General features: G+C 42.1%; 1 protein-coding gene across 1 annotated transcript in view; it reads left to right on the forward strand.

Moving 5' to 3' along the window:
* Window positions 1–21,567, forward strand: part of LOC149439349 (uncharacterized) — a 70,433-nt gene that overhangs the window by 28,112 nt on the left and 20,754 nt on the right. Inside the window, exons 5-15 of the mRNA XM_089659161.1 lie at window positions 1,205–1,255; window positions 1,345–1,464; window positions 3,657–3,706; window positions 3,785–3,921; window positions 4,596–4,660; window positions 7,570–7,656; window positions 10,088–10,183; window positions 10,983–11,035; window positions 16,067–16,182; window positions 17,774–17,823; window positions 19,635–19,733. Of these exons, the coding sequence (XP_089515287.1) occupies window positions 1,205–1,255; window positions 1,345–1,464; window positions 3,657–3,706; window positions 3,785–3,921; window positions 4,596–4,660; window positions 7,570–7,656; window positions 10,088–10,183; window positions 10,983–11,035; window positions 16,067–16,182; window positions 17,774–17,823; window positions 19,635–19,733 (924 nt within the window). The remainder of the gene's footprint in view (window positions 1–1,204; window positions 1,256–1,344; window positions 1,465–3,656; window positions 3,707–3,784; window positions 3,922–4,595; window positions 4,661–7,569; window positions 7,657–10,087; window positions 10,184–10,982; window positions 11,036–16,066; window positions 16,183–17,773; window positions 17,824–19,634; window positions 19,734–21,567) is intronic.

Here is a 21,567-nt window from a genome sequence, read left to right on the forward strand (position 1 = left end):
CATACTGTATAAAGCTAGTGTGGATACATGATTCTGGTTTTATGTTAGCTTCTGCATAACAGCACTGAGGGATAACAGCAGCATTGTAAGTAAATTAGACTTTGCTGTGCTAGGCTGTATTGTTAATCTAACACTGAGAACTTGCTGGCAGGAGGAAGGAGCAGAGCAGTTATTCGCAGTGCAGTCAGCAAACTAGGGTTAGGGCAGCTAAGCCCTTGAGAACATCTTCTATGATGAAACGCATTGGGCGGAGCCTGTGCTGATGTCATTACACTGCCAGACTGTTTGGTTGGCTTGTTTGTTTGCTATGCTGTCTTTTGCATATTGAAAATGTGAGTAGCGTTCTTTTAACATTAAATATGCTGAACAGTGTTATGCTATGGAGTCTCTGTGATTTTTTCTTGCCGAAATCCTGTAACATACTGAGTGGTGGTACAAACTGTTACTGATTCTTGCTGGTGGACCTTGGTTTTTGTTCCTGTGGTGAATTGATGTAAACGGTCCTCTGACATCAATGAGGGCTTTTAGACCTCTTTTGTTTTGAGGTCTCTAATTTTGGTAAGGGGTTGATGGTTTGCAATGGTGGTAGAGCTCATTAAGGAGATTCACAGAAGAAATTAAGCATCACCATTCATAGTTTATGGTGGACTTTTTATTGCTTATGATTTTGCACTTTTGTGGTGATTGCACAAGGTTTATACATATATATATACATACATATACATATATATCTATGTGTTTTTTTTAATCATTTGATTTATGAACTTAAAGGTACAGCACAACATAATTTTGAATTGCACAAACTAGTGTTACCAAGCTTGTTGGCTAAAAGCCTAACTTTGTGCTATTTTTTTTTTTTCTTCATATGGTACCCAGCTGGTTAATACAAAATCAGCTCTGACTACAAATAATCACTTTCAATTTGAAGCTGTCCCTGGCAGTCCCACAATATGTCTTTTACAACATAAGATTTCCCTGGTCTTTAGGGTTGAATGAAGCCTAAGTCACCCAACCTGGAGGACTGAGCACAGAACTGTAAATGCAGGGTGTCATGGACCCATCCTCTGAAGGGTGTCACCATGGCTTCCATTTATCCATGCAGCTAGGAGCACTGACCTTAGTGGAATGGTTCTGGGAGAAGGTGGAGAGAGGGAGAATTGCTGGAGAAATGTAAAGTCACTTACTTGGTTATGCTTTTTGGTAGGGATGTCTCAATTGCTGAACTGGCCAAACACAATTACAAATCCTACAGCAGGTAAGATCGGCAACGTTTACAGTTGAAAAGCAAATTTAGTTGATTGTCTTGAGATAATATAATAATATATTGTGTTTTTTTTTTTTTAGTAGTCAAAACTGCCACACAGGCTGCTGTAGATAAGTTTAAAGAACAGGCTGCTTGTTACGGAACCAAATATAACTATTATATACATGACACTGAAGAAGAGGGTGAAGGTAAAGGTGAAGGTGAATATAAGTCTGAAGTGTTAATATGTTCAAAAGGTACTGTGCTAAATATATGAAATTATATCATCAGTTTAATATTATCATCCCCACCTGCTGGGGTATTGCATAAACCAAAGTCAAAATAAATAATGTGACTATTTCCTTTCAAGATTTTTACGAGATAGACCATCAGTTATTTGAAATTTTATCCATGTAAAATGTGCAATACCAATAGGGCTGAGTGCTATAGAAAAAAATACATTTTGATCTAGAGACACAGGTAAACTTTGCTACTTGCAGGTCTGAATATGGGGTGTATTTACTGGAGTGTCCATGTGATCTACAGTATGTGGGAAGAACCACACAGACACGCAGGGTACATTTCCTAGAAGATTTGAATAATATCAGAAAAGGGTTGAAAACGCACAGCTATCGCTGCAGTTTGCCAAGGAGAAAGAGAATGGTATCAGGTTTACACTGTACTATGCTACTAATAGTGGGCTCAGTGGTGTAAAGACCCAAATCCAGAGATTGCTATACATAAGTAAGACCTGACCTCTGTTATTCTGTAGGATCATTTGATCTGGTAAGTTCTTTATCCTGCTATATTATGTTTTGGTGTTTAAGATAAGAAGGAAACGTATTGCTGAAGTTTAACAGGATTTATTGTGGACATAGAATTTTGTACTGCATCATTTTTAAACAAACCACTGCTCTGTTTTCAAAGTCTATTCAGCACAAATTCTACAAATTATGCTCACTCAGTGAGGTTTGTCTATCCTCATCACCTAAAGAATACCCTCTCCTGTTGCGTATTGAATGAGATTTTGACATTAAAGCTACATCATGAACATCATTTGGAATAAATCAGTGTTGTTTTAACACAATAGAAAAATTAACTCTAGCCTAGGTACATTTTTAATTTGGCTGGCACAAAGGAACCGAGCTGGTACCAGGACTAGGACTTATGACATTTAGGCAATAGGACCTTGGTGCTGTTAGTTTTTGTGACAGGATTGTTGGTTTTCGGCACAGGGGATCAGTATACAGATGAGATGAGCATGCAAAAAGAGATTAGGTTTAAATAAGGTAGGGTTATTGTTCAGGTAACAGAGATAGTTGGTGGTTGGGTTATGGGGGGTTACTGTTAAGGTTACTGAAAGAGTTGACATTAGGGTTGTTGTTGTTAAGGTCATTGGAAGTGTTACTGTTAGGGTTGAAGTTGCAGATGGAGTTAGTTTGAGAGTTACAGGGAAGGTTCATTGTAGAGTTACAGGGAAGGTTAATGTTAGGGTTACAGGGAAGTTTATCATTAAGTATAATGGTGGTTGATGCAAGCTCTTATATGCGTGGTGATGGTTAGCCAAAGGCAAAACTCTAGATAATGTTTATTGAAAATGTGTAAAAGAGGGACATTTTTGTACAGTCAAGTTTGACATATGGTAAATGTTCCACATGGTTCAGGATACTTGCAGGGTTTCTCTATCACCTTAGCTAAGCCATTCCTGATCCTAATAGGATAATACTACATTTATGCTGTTTGCTGTCCCCACTCTTGGCACACCTGGGATTCTGTTCCAGGCTCAACCTTCACAAGGGATGCTCATCTCCCTTTTCCCTAGCTATTTCCAAGTAGCGTCCATGAGACCCTGTATATATATTTTATCAGGGCCTCCGTCAAAGGGGTACCACATATTGTTAGAGCTATCTTGCTTCCTGCAGGATGAAAAGTGCCTAACTTCACAACAGGTCCACTTGCACAGCGTTTGGGATGTAACATGTTTTCTGTTCTCTACTCGTCACTGAACTCCTTTCCCAAAGAGAACTAGGTTACTCAATAAACTGATGACCACTCCGTGTCCAGGCACCCTTATCCTGCACCATATATGGACCAAAACCAAACAACCAGACACCATCCTATGAGCTCTTATCAATATTTGGTAACCTGGTTGTGTTCCTGTTATACTTGGCATCCACAAAGAACATCAATCAGTCATGTATATCTGTAAAATTAACCTATCATAATTTATATAAAAAAAGTGAAACAAATGTCCTGTTACAAAATCATGCAGTATTGAGATCACCAGAAAAAACTGCCTTGCACCAAGTGTAGTCATTCACAGAGATGAGGAAGTATTTTAGGGATTCCAGGATCCAATTGTTCAGCACTGACCTAAAATGTAAATTTAATATTTCTGGCGTTTATGTTTTAGAATCCGAAATTGATAAGGAAGAAAAGCTGACTCCTCTTTCCATCAAAAAGGTAACATTACATGGAAGGCTTTTGTATAGTAAAAGAGAGATGGATCACCTAGGATAATGGTTGTGATGTGCTTTCTAGTCTTTAGGGAGGTGGAATACGGTGGTTTCAGCGCACAGCAAGATATTCATCGCCCTTCATGACACTTCAGCTGTCCATAGTGCTCTAGAGCTACGCCAAGCAAATCATAAATATTACATGACCATTTTGGCAATATTGTGAGTATACAGAAGGTCATCAGTAGTATCACAGTATACTTTCCAAGCTGGGGTTACCACTAGGCATTAGTTCAGTGATGACAAAACTGAATTGCTGACACCAATGATTCGGTTGACTCCAATCTGGAGTTGGGTTTTTAAGGTAACAAGCCATTTAACCTCAACCTACTAACTTATCCTTAAAGTATAAAAGTTATCAAACCAGCTTATCATTGTCTAAAGGCGGCCATAGACGGTCCGAAACTCAACAAGGTAAACCAGATACAGGCCAAGATTCAAACCATGGATGGACAGACTGATTGCACCTAAGTTGATCGATTGACCTATGCATCCTATGGCTGCAGGAAAGAAAATTGTACTTCTATGGCCAGCTTTACTTTTAGTGAGCCAGTCCCGTTTCCTTATATTCAGTCGTACTAAATTTTAGTTACTGCTAGAATATCCCATATTTAGCAATCCCTGATTTTCATTCAGAAGAGTTGGTGCTTCAGGTAAAGTAACTGTGGTTTGGTTTACACATGGGATTGGTTTAGAAGATCATGGAAGGGTAAATGTGGACTTAATCTATTCAGTGTTTGCCTCTGAAAAATAGTGTGTACCAGTGGCTCTTATAATGACCAGCAAGTCTTTACCGGTGCAATTAGATTTTAAGCATGTCATATGTTCTCTTTAAGAGCCAATTACCCCGTTTTGGTGGAAATGCCTTTGGAAGAAAAAGATGGCTATTTGACTTACAAAGGTAATGAAGCCTACAAGGCAATAGCTTATAGACTGCATGTGAACAAAACTCAGGCAGCTTTCTATCTGAATTATTAACTAAACCCTTATACAAATGGACACCATATTGTCAGTTTCTCTGAGTTTTATAAATGTGTAACTCCAGTCAGAGAGTTCAGAATACAGTTGACATTTATGTGCAATATGTGAACTGTTTATTTACCAAAATTGTACATGTGTACATGTTCAGCTACTCTTGTGATCCTCTCACGAATACCACACTATCTACTAACTGTCGCAACCATTTAGCTTTCTGTGTCATCTCTCTGCTTGCAGCCTGCTAATTGGACTACCAGTGAAATCCTCTGTGTGCTTTCCTCTCCTGTAAGTTGTTTTAGGTAAACCTTTCCAAGAGAAATGCAATGGTTGGTAACTTCTGAAAATGCTAGCGGAGTGGCTGTCATACTGGGCTGTTGGCCTTATGGCTTCTGTACTTTCTAAATTAGGAAAGATTTCCTTTTAACATTTCTCCCTCTATCCACTCTAGTGTCTGAAACACAAGAGGATTGCAGGTTTGGCAATGTATTAGATCATGGCTGCCTAATGGTGGACACATGTGGATCAGTCAGTAGAAATGTTCCCTGAAGTGTTGCCACAAGGCTGGAAGAGCATAATTGTCTAAAATGTTTTCGTATCCTGTATCAGTACCCTTCACGGGAAACACCTGAACTAAATAATTTATAGGGTTGTCCACAATGTATGAACATGCATCTATGGGTTTAGGTCTAGGGACTCTATAGGAATTTGGTTTTAGGTTCTCCTGGTAAATGAACAGCTTTCCACAACACTTTATTAAAGACTTATATTAGCGTTTCCCAAATTGCGCACATTGTAACAAACTGATGCTCTTTAGAAAAAATCCATAACCAAAGACTTCAAAGTTTTTCCTGAACTCCATCTGGTCACTTTCTTCACTGTTTTAATAGGTCCTAATAGCAAAGTCATACTAGTTTTGGATGGGAGACAGAGGGGCGCCAGACTAAGTGCAGCATTAAAACATCTCAGTTTATTAAAATTGTGACAATTGGCAATCACATAATGTGGATAGGCAGGCATGTAAGATAGTTGGCAGCTAGATCTAGTGTTGAAAGTGGACAACTGCAGCATCGGATTGGTGTTGTAGTCATCTACTGTAGGTGAGTACATATGTTGGTCACTCAGTTCTCGGGTCTGCTCTGACAGTGGTGCTGTCAGTCACCACTCTGTGCTCTGCCTCTCCAGTGCTCACTGGAGCACTGGGCTGTGGAGGGGGCAGAAGTGACAGGCTCAGGCAATCAGTGGTACGCTGAGAGGCTGAGCCAGCTGCCAGTCAGGCATCTGGGTGGGTGGATGCCGACATTAATGTCAAGGGCCCTGCAGAGCCTGGACAGGCCCTGTGACATCAGCTGACAGCAGACTTTAGCCCACTGTCGGCTGAAAATGGGTCACATGAGTGAAGAACTAAGTGCACTCCTGTGACCCAAAGGAGAAGTAGGGGTGAAAGAGCTTTGGCCATACTACTCCTTTAACATGACAGGTAGCAACTGTAGCACCCCTCTAGTTAGCTAGGATGAGCTGGCTAGGTTTTTCAGTTAGAGGTTGAATAGCAACCTGGTGTGAGTTAGCCTGGGATGAGTCAGCCAGGTCATCTTCAGGTCAGGGCTGAGGGCTCCGCAGACCAGTTCTCTGATATCTCCCCCTACTCTAGAAATTTGAGAAAGTTCTAGAAGGAAGTGGGTGGGAGTGAAGAAAGGCTGATCTGCATACTCAGGGGATCTTGGCCAATCTCCAAGGAGGAGGCTTGGCATGGGGCCAGGGCAGCCCTTAAATATGAGAGAGCCTGATCAGCAATAGTAGGGATAGTGTTGGGTGGACAATGGAGTGAAGGCTGGAGTGTGGGGCCTGGGAGGGACCCAGGAGAGGGGCCTACCTGCAGGCTGGAGCAGGAAAGGAGGATCTCTCAGCCTCAATCTACCCCTGAGAGAGGACAGCCTGGAAAGCAGGGAAGAAGCCAGCCCAGCATAAGGCCTGAAGGCAGCCACAAACCCAAAAACATGCAGGAGAGGACTGTGTGAGTAATCCTATGCCCCCTGGGGCAGATAAGGGTAGAGGGCAGTCAGGAGGCAAACTCAACTAGCTCCTCATCTGGGTCTGCTTTGCTACTGTGGCAGCTTCTGGGTCCCCTTGCCCAGGGATTCTCTCGGGCAGCTGGGTGAAGAGGAGAATTCATCTGCGGTCTGAGGTTCTACAAGCAACAAACAAGCTCAAGGACTGTTTACTGTCTCCAGTGTGCAAGGTCTGAGGAAAATGCATGTTGCCTGGCTGTGTAGGACCATGGGGGGACCCAAAACTCAGCACCTCCTAAGGGGGTTGTGCTACACAACCAAGGGAGTTGTGGAATTAAGAAAAGGATAAGTTCACCAAAAGTCTTTGAAGACAGAATGGGGTTAATTTATTAAAGGTAAATAGACTGTTCACTTTCCAAATGAATTTTCCCCTACCTTAGAGAATGTGGTTGATTATTTTGAAAATAATATCCAGCCACAAGCAATAACCTCATTCACTAGGCTAAAAGAAAATTCCCTTTCAAAGTGAACATCCTCTTTGCGTTTAGTAAATCAACCACAATGCATTCAATGTTCTTTTAAAATTAATAATATCTGGTTATCACATTCAACACACTATAATGCATGTGATAAACAACAATAATAAAAAACATCAAACAGTAAACAGTAGATCCATCAGCCACACTTAAACTGTTTGTAATTTTGGGGACATCTCCAACAACGTCCTCTGTCTTAAGAAAAAGATTTGTATTGCTCCTGTATATAAACTTTTCTGCATTTATATGTCTAACAATATTTTTCATCCTTCTTTTATCTTTTGATTTAGGAAGTGACAAGGCAATCTTTCGCCATTTTAGCAAAGACTGTGCTGTGTTTTCATCAGAATCCTTAGTAGATTCACTCTTTCTTTGTTGTAAGTTGTGTTATTTAAAGTATATTTACATGCATTTTTTTTTAAAAAAGCGTATTTTGTACATTTCTTTAAAAATGCTGCAGCTAGAGATGTAAGTTTGGTTACTTCCCCCTGTATCGTAGGTGGGATATAGTGGGTAGAAGAGCACAGATCCCAGCCTGCATATTGATGCCTCTCCATCTCATCCCTGATCAGGGTTGTGAGTGACCAGCAGGGGACTGAGGGGGATATAAATAGGCTGGCACCCAAAGCAGAGGGCTCTTGTTCCTGGGGGACTAAGACTCAGCCTTATGGCTGTGGCATCCCTGGGAAATCCACCTGCAGCTGCAAGAATCTTTTATGGGGTCCCAGCTATTGTTTGGCTGGGGGTCTCCTGAAGCATTTGCAGAAAGATTCCAAAGAACCCTGGATAAAAGCAATTGGAGTAGAGAAACAGGCTGATACTGCAGGTGGCTACGCAGTATTCAGGACACAGTGAGTACCAGCCTTCTGGACTTAGAGTATTTCTTTTGTGAGATTTACTTCACTACCAGTACACTCAGAACTGTATTGCTGTTGAGAAGTTTCTGTTTAGTACCACTACACTTCAAAGAGGGTGATTTCCCCCCGAAGTATTAGTTAAGCATTAGTCTCCTCTACTACCCGTTTGAAGTTCATTGGAGTACCCCTAGGCTCACCCTATCCAAGTTCATACCCAAAAATAGAAAAATCACAAAAGGACATGCACAGCCTGTACTCTGACTTGAATAACTGGAAAATACAGTGTGCCTGGCCAATGTGTGCCTATCAGGGAATGGAACCTGGGATCAAACACTGTGCTACACTACCACAATTGGTGGGTTTTTTAAAGTGCCATACCACTAGAAAAGTGGCAGTAATGCTAACCTATTTATATTACATAGGGTGGCCCTCTCCTTATCCCCCCTCTTTCTCATTATCTCTTTAACCATTCCTTGTGCATGGACAGTGGTGCACATGACGTTATCAGCTCACGAGTTTTCTAGCAGAGTCAAGGAGTATTCTTTTGCATTTTATATTTATTAAAGAGATACAACAAAACACTTCCAGTGGTGTATTTAGCAGATCAAACAGGAGAATGGGAGCAAATAAAAAAAAGTTCCTTTTTATATTTACATACATTTTAAAAGAGTAATTATGAATATATATATATATATATATATATATATATATATATATATATATCAGTAATATGGGAGGAGTGCACAACAATGATCAATCACATTGCATAGCAATCAGGCCCTCCCAAAGGCCATATATAGAAAAAAGAAAATTGGGTTGCTGCACATAAAAAACTTTTCTTGTGGAAAAATCACCATACAAAAGGGTGTCCATTGTTGTGGATTTCCACAATAAAAGTTTTTTTACGGGCAGCAATCCAATTTTCATATATATATATATAAATATATATATATATATATATATATATATGAAAATTGGATTGCTGCCCGTAAAAAAACTTTTATTGTGGAAATCCACAACAATGGACACCCTTTTGTATGGTGATTTTTCCACAAGAAAAGTTTTTTTTACGGGCAGCAATCCAATTTTCATATATATATATATATATATATATATATATATATATATATATATATTTAGTTGTGTCCACAGAATGGAAGAAACTCTCTACTGCTTCCACACTGCCATACTTTGCTCTCTTTTGATCTCCACAATCAACAAATAGTTAAAAGATGACCAAATAAAAGTATAGCATGGGACCTTTAATTCCAGAGCAGCTGCCAACATTACCTACCATTTCTTGTATGTGATTTGGTGCATTTCAGTGTAGGTCTGTTGCTCTCTACTGTAACAGCACATCGGGGTGCCATTGGCACTGCAACGTCTCGCATGGTGGTGAATGTATTACAATGCATTGCAGTAATGAACATTTTATAAAGCATAAGTATGAATCCAGCCTTAAAGGAGTAGTATAGCCAATGCTATATTGGCTATACTTCTCCTATGGATCACAGGATCCATAGTAGAAGTCCCTATCAGCTGGCATCATTTAGCTGGTGCAGGCTCTGGACAGAGTCTAGATCCACCCAGATGCCTGAACTGGCAGCTCGCTGAGCCTCTCAGCAACGCTGGAGGGGCAGAGCAGAGAGCCAGTGACTGGCAGTCACTACTCCCTGCTCAAAGGAGATGGGGAGAACTGAGCAGTAAGCAGTGTTTGTTCGCTCAGTTCTCACTGCAGAGCTGAAGGGGGACAGATGCAGCATCGGAGTGATGCTGTATCCACCGAGGTGAGTTTAGTAAATAGTGAATAAAGTTTAGTTTAGTAAATTTTTTTTTTTCCAGAAAGCCATACTTCTCTTTTTCTCTATATTCTACCAACAATGTAATGAGCATATATGCTGTCTGCTGTCAGTATGAAAATTCTGTTCTCTACTTTTTTTCTTTATTAAAGGTCGCACAGCTATTCCTTCCTCTGAAGCAATGAGCGAGTTTGCACAGTATGCTCTCCAACTCAATCATACCTTCATCTTTTTTAGAAGAGAACCTGGTAATTACCATTATGTATTCTCAATCCATAATTAATGCTAAACGTTAAACATACAACTAATAGGGAATAGAAAAATATGGGAGATGTTTTAACTGTCAAAGGATTTGTAGTTCTGCCCATCCAGTTCTGAAATTTACACAGCTCTTGCACACAGCAAAACCCTGTCTATTGTGGCAGGAGACATGGTTGTTCTCTGCTGTAGTTAAATAATACTTATAGACATCCTTCTTACCCCAAGCCTCTGACAGGACAGTGAAAGGAGTAGCAGTAGACTGATGAGGTCATCTCTCTGTCACTCTGCTTTCTACCGATCAGCATACTGCTTGCGTTGCAGCATGACTGATTAGCTCCTGCTTGCATTAAAAAAATACATTTAATGATATGTTAATGAAAACAGAATTGCATGTACCTGGTATTTTTATATGCCTAAAGTTTAGCTTCAATATTAAAAATAATAATAGTAATAATAATAATAATAATAAAAATCTCTGCTGCACACGGCTTTACTCCCATGTGGCCTGTCTCTTTGGCACTCCATCTATTGGTCACAATCTGACATTATTACGTATCAGTAGTCCTGAGGAGTAGAATTCTGGCTGCCAGAGGAGCGAGTAAGTAAAACTGCTTTTTAACAGCACCCTAGACAAAAAGGAACAAAAGGAGGAGAATTTTCACTAGAACTCAACTTTGGACATAGAGTGACTGTGCTCAGTGAGCAATTCACCACTGCCTCAAATCTATGCATGCAATGTTAAAATATTTGATGAAGTCTTATCAAATAATAAAAATATTTTTCCAGCCTCTCCCTGCTTAGATATCCCACCAATAGTGACATCTCCGGATCTACAGAAGGCAAGTTGTCATCTTTATTAATAATGTATAAAACTGCATTTTGTTTGCTTTTATAATCTGTGGCATAGTTACATAGTTACATAGTTAGTCTGGCTGAAAAAAGACAAAAGTCCATCCAGTTCAACTATAGAAAAAAAAAGTTATAATCCTATACCCACAGCTGATCCAGAGGAAGGCAAAAAAAAACCCCCCAGCAAAGCATGATCCAATTTACTCCTGCAGGACAAAAAAATCTTTCCTGATCCCCCGAGAGCAGGGGCGGACTGACCATTTGGAAACTCGGGCACTGCCTGAGGGCCCGGGGTCAGTAGGGGGCCCCATGAGATGCCCCTGGTACCTTTTTCATAGGCTTTTTAGAGTTTGGGCAAGGACAAAGGGGCCCCATGATCCCCCATTGCCCGGGGGCCCCATGAGTTGTCAGTCCGCCCCTGCCCGAGAGGCAATCAGATATTCCGGATCAACTTTATAAATGTTAGTATCCAGTTATATTCTGTGTATCCAGAAAATAATCAAGGACTTTTTTGAAGCAATCCACTGAGCTGGCCAGAGCCAACTCTTGAGGGAGTCTATTCTCTGTGTGCTACAGAGACAGAGAAATCAGAAATGATTAAAGTGGAGGTCCAGCCATTTTTGTGTTTATTAAAAGTCAGCAGCTACAAAAACTGTATCTGCTGACTTAATAAACACACACTTACCTGTCCAACGATGTTCTCACCCGCGCCGGCCCTTCTCTCCTTCTCTTCTCCATGGCACCAGCATCTCAACTGTGGGCATCTGGCTGTGACAGCTTACGGCTTCACAGCCTGGTGCCCAGTGCGCATGCGTGAGTCATGCTGCGCCTCCTGATTGGTCCGGCAATCCCCTGGGACCTGTGAAAGTTCCCAAGAGACTATGGGAGGGAGGAGGGGGCCGAACTTCCGGCTCATTTTGCCGTGGCGAACTGAGCCTGAAGTGGGAGTCAAACCCAGGTACCCGCTCCCCCCGTCACCCCAAAAGGTGCCAAATATGGCAGTGGAGGGGGGGGAGGAGGCAAATAAGTGGAGCTTCCGCTTTTGAGTGCAACTCCACTTTAAAGCTTGGCCTTCAGATTTTCCAAACAAAGTATTACATTTCTTTGGGGATGCAAAGTAGGGTATTTTCTTTATTGTCACTGATGCTTTCCCATTGATGGGACTACATGGATTACATTGACAGGAGAACACCAGGGGATAAGAAGGGAGGGAGGACACTGACCCTGCTCACAGAAGTTGTGTCTTCCTCCCCTCAAGTGTATTGTTTTTGGACATTCCAGATGGTTCATGATTATAGCATGCTCTGTGTCCTGTGATGTACGATAAAGAAAATTGGATTTTTTTCTGTTTATTAAAACTGTAGCTGCTGACTATTAAAATACAGCCACTTACATGTCCTTTGGTCCAGAGGTGTCCTCACCACCGCTGGTTTCACCGGCTGTCTTCTCTCCCTGGCATCTTCAGTGTGGGCACCTGGCTGTGATAGCTTGCCGGGTCCCCACTGTGCATGCGCAAGAAGCGCTGCGCTTTGTGAATGGCCCCGTAGTCTTCTGGGACTTGTCACATGTCCCAGAAGACTATAGGGAGGGAAGGGGGAGGACAACTTCGCTTCTGATCTCCTGGGCGATCACAGTGGAAGCGGGTACCTGTCAAATTCTGGTACCCGCTCCCCAAAGGTACCAATCTTTATTGAGGAGTGGGGGACAAGGGCTTAAAGTGGAACTTCCCCTTTTGGAATCCATTTATTGGAGTACATCATGGGACACAGAGTTTCCTCCCCTCCTTCTTGAAGTTCATTACTTGCTATAAAACTGGTGTGGTTCTTGTGTGGGAGGGGCTACATAGGGGAGGACTTCCTGTCTGTTTTTGGTTGGGCAGTGTCCATTCACCTATACATAATCTAGATCGTAACGATTATATTGCTTTGTGTTCCGTGATGTACTCCAAGAAATAGATTTTACAAGTAAGTAGATAAAAATCCAATTTTCACCATGCATGTGTACTGTAGATCAGAATTGATATTTTCAGTGCTCATGGGATTTCTTCTTTAAAGGTAAAGCAGTACTGGAGGAGCCACTTGTATTTTTACCAAGGTTTCCTCCTTCTTCTCCCAAGGTATTTCCCACAGTCAAGTACACACACTCTTTCGCTTGTTTTTTTCAATGACCAGTCTAAGGGGATGTTTGTTTTTTGGAGTAATATTGTAGAACTGGGGATAGGAATGGGGAATTTAGTAGGATACTCCAGAATTAGAACTATTCACACTGAGGACATCTAGCTGATCTCTAAGTTGAGCGCTTTTGAAGTCCTGGCTGAAAGCAGATAGCAGACTTCTCTTTAAATTGTAGTAACAAGTAGTTTAGGAGTGAGCAAAGTCCATTTAGCAGTAGTAGCAGTTGCAGGGCTGATCTCCTCAAGCACAGGCCTGTTACGAAAGACACTTGCAGTCCAAAAGTAATAGAACTGAGCAAGGTCCTTTGCAGTAGCAACAGCTGGACAAACTCTTCAGAACACCAGCCAGTGTTCTCTTTTTCCAGGTCCATGCTGACTATCAAGCACCAGAGGGGTAGCAAAGCACACACAGTCCTCAAAATCTCTCAGTGTCTGCCATTCTGTCCTTGGACTTGTAAGTACAGTCTCCCTCCAATCTTCCAAGCGACTCCTTCTCCAGTGATACCAGACAGATCTTTGGCAGACAGCTCCCCTTAGTCAACTTACTGTAGACCCAAGACCACTCTCTCTAACCTCAGGCCCTCAGGTTGTCCACCTGAGGCTCGCATGGCAGCAAGTGCCAGGTGAGGCAGCCTGCCTCCAGCCGGGCTTGGTGCAATCCTCTCCAGGGAAAGATGTTGAACCCATGTGCTCACAGAACATAAATACTACTACCAGCATGCAATGGGGCCACCCTCCCGTGCAATTGGCCTGGGCTGTATCCATATTCAAGCTGCTATTCTGCTTAGTTCCCTCCCAGATTTTGGAAGGCTCCATAGCTTCCTGAAGGCAGGCAGAACTCAAGGTAAACCCAGCAGCACCAGCAGACCTGACTAATCCATCACAGCACCTTGTTAAGCAGAGAAACACAGCTATACTTATCCTAAGTATACAAATCTTAATACCCAACTAGGAGGGAATTACAGCACAGGGGCGGACTGACAACTCATGGGGCCCCTGGGCAATAGGGGATCATGGGGCCCCTGTGTCCTTGCCCAAACTCAAAAAAGCTAATGAAAAAGGTACCAGGGGCATCTCATGGGGCCCCCTACTGACCCAGGGCCCTCGGGCAGTGCCCGAGTTTCCAAATGGTCAGTCCGCTGCTGTTACAGCAATAATACTCTTTAGCTATCATTTATTATTATAGGGAATTCCCATTGGTTTCCTTTCGTTCTTATGAAATCAGATTTTAATTGGCAAGGGATCCAAAGTACCCCTTAACTGGTTCATTTGAGGCTGGAGGGAGGGAGGAGAGACTTATTTTAATACAGTATATACCAAAATAAAATTATAAAGTGAAAAATATAAAGTCAATAATAAGAGGAAGAATACATGACATCTGATCCATCAGATTGGGACATTTACTAGCATAGCTAATTAATAATTCACTCATCTCTACTAACATGATTGATGTTTGGGGTGGAGATTTTTCCAGACTATTCCTAGCAGAGGGCTGGGAGAGTTTTGATTAGCCAAAATGTTTCTTTGGTCATGTTGAGAAAAGATACTGCAATATTTATGGGATGATTCACAGTTATGCCTTCATTCTGCTGAGTAAGAAGGTTTATTGGGAACACGGCATTCAGGACAATCTCTCCAAAATTTGTGAATATGTATTGTTTATTCCTGGATAATAGAGAAGAAACTATACAAATGTAACACACAGGGGTCTTTTTATCAGTGTTGTCAGCAAAGATTCACACAACTCTCCCCCGGGGGTTGCCCATTTCCACATAAGATTCAGCTTGAAACATTGATAAAAGCCGTGTGAATTGTGTGTGAAAACATTGATAAATTAACCACTTGCCCTCCAGAAGATTTACCCCCTTCCTGACCAGGCCATTTTTTGCGATACGGTGCTGTGTTATTTTAATTGACAATTGCGCGGTCATGCAGCGCTGCACTCAAATCAAATTTCTGTCATTGTTTCCCCACAAATATAGCTTTCTTTTGGTGGTATTTGTTCGCCTGTGCATTTTTTATTTTTTGCGCTATAAACAAAAAAGTCCGACAATTTTGAGAAAAAAACAATATTTTTGACTTTTTACTATAAAACATGTCCAGTAAAAAAATAAAAAAAATAACATTTTGTCAAATTTAAGTCAAAATGTATTTCGCGACATGTCTTTGCTAGAAAAAAAACCCAATATGTGTAAATTAATTGGTTTACGTGAAAGTTATAGCGTTTACAAATGGCGGTATATATACCGTAATTTTTTTTTTTTGCTAGTAATGTCGGCGATCAGTGACTTATAGCAGGACTGCGGGACTGCGGTGGGCATTCTGACACTGAGGGAAACTGACTTGGTATTACTGATATCCTCAGTGACACCAATACAGTGATCAGTGCTAATAAAAAGCACTGACACTACTAATTGCACTGGGCAGGAAGGGGTTAACATGTGGGACGATCAAAGGGTTAACTGTGTGCTGTTTTACTTTGTGCTGTGTGTGTGCTTCACTGTAAGCACACTGCTTTGTATGGCTCTGCATCTCCGGAGCTTGCAGAGGAGATATCTGTGTTTATACACAGGTCTCTCATCCGTCGGAGATACTCAGTGATCACCGGGTGCCGGCGAGTAATCACCATCCAGGATCCGGCGATTGAAAGCCGAGGCCGAAAATGGCGGCGCAGGTAGAACGCGCGTGTGCCCCCTACCCGGTATTGCAAAATCATGTACAGTATATATACACATGATTTTGCGCACCCATGCTGCCCTGTAGCAGTATTTCTGCTATACGGCGGCATGGAACAGGTTAATGTCGTACTAATACAGTGTTCTATTTACTCTGAATTGTTTTCATCCAGTTATCAGGAAAATGGAAGGTGGTGGGATCTGCTACGTTTATTTCTGAAGAGCACTCTCCAACCGAAATTGAGTTCACTGTGGAGGGTCAGCATGTGATTCTCTCACCTGATAAAGGGTAAGCATGTAAATGTAGGACAGTGGCAAAAGGCATTACAGTGTTACTAAATCCACAACAGTACAATCAGTCTGTATATGCAATCAAGCATGCTTGTTATACTCACTGTAGAACCTAAGAGGTTAATCCTCTGCATTGTGTAAAAAGGATGTTTGATCCTGACTTCTCTGCACCTCCCCTTCTTCCAGTGCCCCCCTCTTATCTCCTGATAGAAATATCATGTGGAGTCACTTTACACATGCTCACTTTGGTGTGTATTGCTAGAGAGGTTTTTTTTTTTCTTAGGAGAGTGCATGTGATCAGCATAGGGCCAATCAGCACTGTTCAGACAGAGGGTCAGGGGTTATGCAGCCTTATAAGACAATCAGGAGAGAGAAAACTCCTCCTACAAGCTGTAACATGTACTCTGCTGAACACTGATAGAAGTCACAAGACTGCTATATACTGCTGATGAGAAAAGGTATTTAGCAGTGTATAGTTACTAAAATAATTTCATTTCCATGTTCTGTGTACTGTGGGAGACCAGATATAGTGAATGCAGGGTCCGGGGAGACCGGATATAGTGAATGCAGGGTCCGGGGAGACCGGATATAGTGAATGCAGGGTCCGGGGAGACCGGATATAGTGAATGCAGGGTCCGGGGAGACCGGATATAGTGAATGCAGGGTCCGGGGAGACCAGATATAATGAATGCGGGGTCCTGGGAGACCAGCTATAATGAATGCGGGGTCCTGGGAGACCAGCTATAATGAATGCAGGGTCCGGGGAGACCAGATATAGTGAATGCAGGGTCCGGGGAGACCAGATATAGTGAATGCAGGGTCCGGGGAGACCAGATATAGTAAATGCAGGGTCCGGGGAGACCAGATAAAGTGAATGCAGGGTCCTGGGAGACCAGATATAGTGAATGCAGGGTCCTGAGTTTAGTAACACTTTAATTTTACAGGTGAACTTCATGCAGATATAAGAGCCATGCTTAAATGCAAGCAGAGCTGTGTTGAGCTCAGAATTGGATGATCAGAATTACAAATCCAGTGGCAGCTGAAACAGCTCCACTATATATATATACATTTCACCTATGTATTGATCTGTTTACCTGAAGTTCAGCCTTAGGCTCCATGCACACTAGCATTTTTTCTAAGCTAAAAAAATGCTGGATAAACTGGTAATTAAATTTTTTGTTAGAATTTTAGTAGTGTTTAGCAGCGTTTAGAAGTGTGTAGGGGCGTTAGCCTATTATTGGCTGTTTTACAGTACATGTAGGCAAAGAAAAACTAGAAAAGAGCTGTTAGGAGCATTTTAGTAGCGTTCAGCATTCAACACTCCCAAAAACTCTTCAAAAACTATTTTTTTTCTGCTCCTAAATGCTGAAGCTTGAAAAACGCTACTAGCCTAAAAAGTGCGCATGAACACATAGGCTAACACTTTTTAGCTTCTAGGAGCAGAAAAAAATGCCAATAACAGCTTGTAGGAGCTTCAAAAAAATGTTAGTGTACATGGAGCCTTAAATAACTATTGTGAAATTTAGTATCAGCAGCTGGTTTTGAGAGACATTTTACATTAATTTGATTTTGTATTTAAATCACTACAGTATGAATACAACATGGGAGAAGCGATTTGACGGCTTCTATGATATAAAAGGTAAGAGAAAGGATTGTAGAATATTATATTTATCATATTCAGTGAATATTAACCACTTAAGACCAGGCCCTTTCTGACACTTTTTGTTTTCATTTAAAAATCAGCCTTTTTTGCTAGAAAATTACTTAGAACTCCCAAACATGCTATATTTTTGAAAGCGGGGGCCCTGAAGAATAAAATGGTGGGTGTTGCCATTGTTTATGTCGCACGATATTTGAGCAGCGGTTTTTCAAATATAATTTTTTTTGTGAAAAAATACACTTTTTTAAATTTTATTGCACTATATGGTAAAATATAAAGGATTGATGTTCACACTGAGCAAAAACGGTGCGTGCCCGTGTGACGCTGACAAGCTACATACATTTTACCATCCAAAGGCGACACTTTAAAAGCTTTTACAGATTACCACTTTAGATTTATACAGGACATCTGGTGCTAGAATTACTGCCCTCAGTCTGACGTTCATGGGATGCCTCACATGTATGGTGCAAGGCAGGGGCGGACTGACCATTTGGAAACTCGGGCACTGCCCGAAGGCCCGGGGTCAGTAGGGGGCCCCATGAGATGCCCCTGGTACCTTTTTCATAGGCTTTTTTGAGTTTGGGCAAGGACACAGGGGCCCCATGATCCCCTTTTGCCCAGGGGCCCCATGAGTTGTCAGTCCGCACCTGGTGCAATGACTGTTAACGTAGGTGTGTTGGACTGACGCATGCATTTGCCTTTGTGGGGCATGGGACGCTGTAAAATAGTTTTTTTTATTATTTTTTACATTTTTATACTGTCCCTTTATTTTTTATTTTGATCACTTTTATTGTTATCACAGGGAATATAAATATCTCTTGTGATAGCAATAGGCAGGTACTTTTCACTGAGAGATCTGGGGTCTGTTAGATCCCACATCTCTCCTCTGCCCTTAAAAGCTTTGGATCATACCAAGATTTGTACGAGGCAATGCTTTTTCCAAACAATAAAGAGTTTGGTTACAAAAAAAGTGATAAAATGTTCATCGCTTTCGGTTTTTGTAGACCATAGAAATGATCGGAGCTGTTCCGGGCCTCTGATCAGCTCTATGGTGAGACAATAGAACTCTTGTGTTCCCTGGTAGGACAGGAGAGCTTGAGAGAGTCAGTTGGGGGGGGGGGACATCCCCTCCTGCTGCTTCTGAAAGCAATCTAGTGGTTAATTAGCCGCTAACATTGCTTTTACAAGAAAACTGGCCGCCAGCTGAAAGAAACAATACCTGAAAAAAATGGCCTGGTCAGGAAGAGGGGTAAATCCTCTAGAGGGCAAGTGGTTAAATAAAATCTTCAGGTCCGCGCCTCCCCCCCCCCCTTCCTTCCCAGGCACGTCTTTCGCCTAGGCAGATTAACTACATTATGGAGTCCCCTGCCAGTGCTTTCCACTTCTTTTTCTTCCAGGTGCCCCCTCAGCAAGCCAGCTGTGTGCATCCATAGACACACACACAGTGTGGCTCGGTCACACCCCCTGCAGGGGAGATCTTCAAATGGGGACACTAGTTCTGGTAACCACCAGGGGTTCCCTCACTTTGGAGGGATTCCCTCTCACTTCCTGTTTTGGCTATGGAACAGGAAGCAAAGGGGTTTTCTTTTGTTGGGACACACATGGCAACTACAAAAAAACCTGACAGGGGTCATAACCCTTCCATACTCTGTCCAAAATAAAAAAAAAAAAATTTTTGCCTTCAGTTCTACTTTAAGGTAGAACTAAATGGTGGACAGCCATGATACAGCACGCCTTATGCACGGTAAAATGTAGATCAAAGATAACATGGAGTGTCTTTTTTTCTTCAGGTGGGGAGATAATTTTCAAAGTCCATGAATCACCTGAAAATTCATTGCTAGTATGGATTGGAAGCAAAAGGGAAGGTCGCGCTGCCCTGTATATATTATGTAAGTAATTTCACCAAACCAAAGTAAGAATGACAGATCCCACAATTGGTGTACATTAATATTATTGTTATTATTTTACCAAAACTGGTGCAAAAGAGTGCAAAATTTGGTGCGGCTCTGCACAGAAACCAATCAGCTTCCATGTTTTATTGCCAAAGCTTAACTGAACAAGCTGAAGTTAGAAGCTGATTGGCTCCCATGCACAGCTGCACCAGATTCTGAGTGCTCCAGTTTTAGTAAATCTCCCCTATAGTGTGTTATGACATTTACTCTGCATAGAGCCCCGGCACCCAACCTGCAGTCATTTTGATACTTTTTTATGCAGCCCTTGGAGCTACTTTGTTTTTTTCACACTGTGTCTGTTTCTCATGCTGGTCATTATATTTTAAAGCGTAGTTCCACCCAAAAGAAGAAGCTCTGCTTGGTTGCCTCCTACCTGGTTTTGACAGGTACCCCGCTCCCACTTCCCGCTCAGTTCACCGCGATGAAGTAAGCTGGGAGTTTGGCCCCCTCCTTCCTCCTGCAGTCTCCTGGGAACCTTCACAGGTCCCAGAAGACTGCCGGACCAATCAGGGGGGTGCAGCGCAACTTGCGCATGCGCAGTGGGCACCCGGCTGTGAAGCCGCAAGCTGTCACAGCCCGATGCCCACAGTTAAGATGCTAGTGCTGTGGAGAGAAGAAAAGGGATGGCGCAGGTGAGCACATTGCTGGACCCTGAGACAGGTAAGTGTGTGCTTCTTAAAAGTCAGCAGATACAGTTTTGTACCTGCTGACGTTTAACTGCCTAAGGACCTCCCTATAGCAGATATACTGCTACAGGGCGGCACCTGTGCGCAAAATCACATATATACTGTATGTGTATATATATGTGATTTTGCCTTTGCGGGTAGGGGGGCACACACACTCCCTACCAGCTCCGCCTTTCGCAGCCACAGATGTCAATCACTGGGTCCCGGCCGGTAATTACCTGCCAGTGCCCAATGATTACCGACGGTGAGGAAGACTGTTTTGTTTACAGTCTTCCTCCCAGTCAGCTCGCGCAGCACAGCCATCCTGATCATTGTGCTTACAGTGAAGCACACCCCCCCAACCCCTAGTAAAACACTCCCAGGACATAGTTAACACTTTGATCACCCCTCACATTAACCCCTTCCTGTCCAGTACCATTAGTACAGTGTTAGTGCTTTTTTTTTTTAGCACTGATCACTCTATTGGTGTCACTGGGGATGTCAGTGACACCAAGTTAGTTCCCCCCAGTGTCAGAATGTCCGCCGCAGTTCTGCTAAAAGTTGCTAATCGCTGCCATTACAAGTAGAAATAAAAAAATCACAGTATATATACCTCCATTTGTAAACGCTGTAACGTTCACGTAAATCAATTAATGTACAGGTATCAGGATTTTTTTTTAGCAAAGACATGTCACAGAATACATTTTGGCCAAAATTTATGATGATATTTGATTTTTTAAATTTTTTTTGTGGACATGTTTAATAGCAAAAAGTCCAAAATATTGTTTTTTTTTCTCAAAAATGTCAGTCTTTTTTTTGCTTATAGCGCAAAAAAATACCACCGAAAGAAAGCTCAATTCGTGGGAAAAAAGGATGTAAATTTACTTTGGGTGCGGCGTTGCATGACCGCACAATTGTCAGTTAAAGTAATGCAAAAAATGGCCTGGTCAGGAAAGGGGGGAAATCCTCTGGAGGGCAAGTGGTTTATAAACACAACCGATTGGAACTCCGCTTTAAGCTACGTTCACACTTGTGCAAGTAGGGAACTCTCACAAAATCGTATGCATTTACAACCCACAGGCAAAACGCACTGCTCTTTAGCAGAC

The sequence above is a fragment of the Staurois parvus genome, unplaced genomic scaffold, assembly GCF_062004578.1.
Source record: "Staurois parvus isolate SC_StPar_1 unplaced genomic scaffold, SC_StPar_1.0 ptg001133l, whole genome shotgun sequence".
Taxonomy (NCBI): Eukaryota; Metazoa; Chordata; class Amphibia; order Anura; family Ranidae; genus Staurois; species Staurois parvus.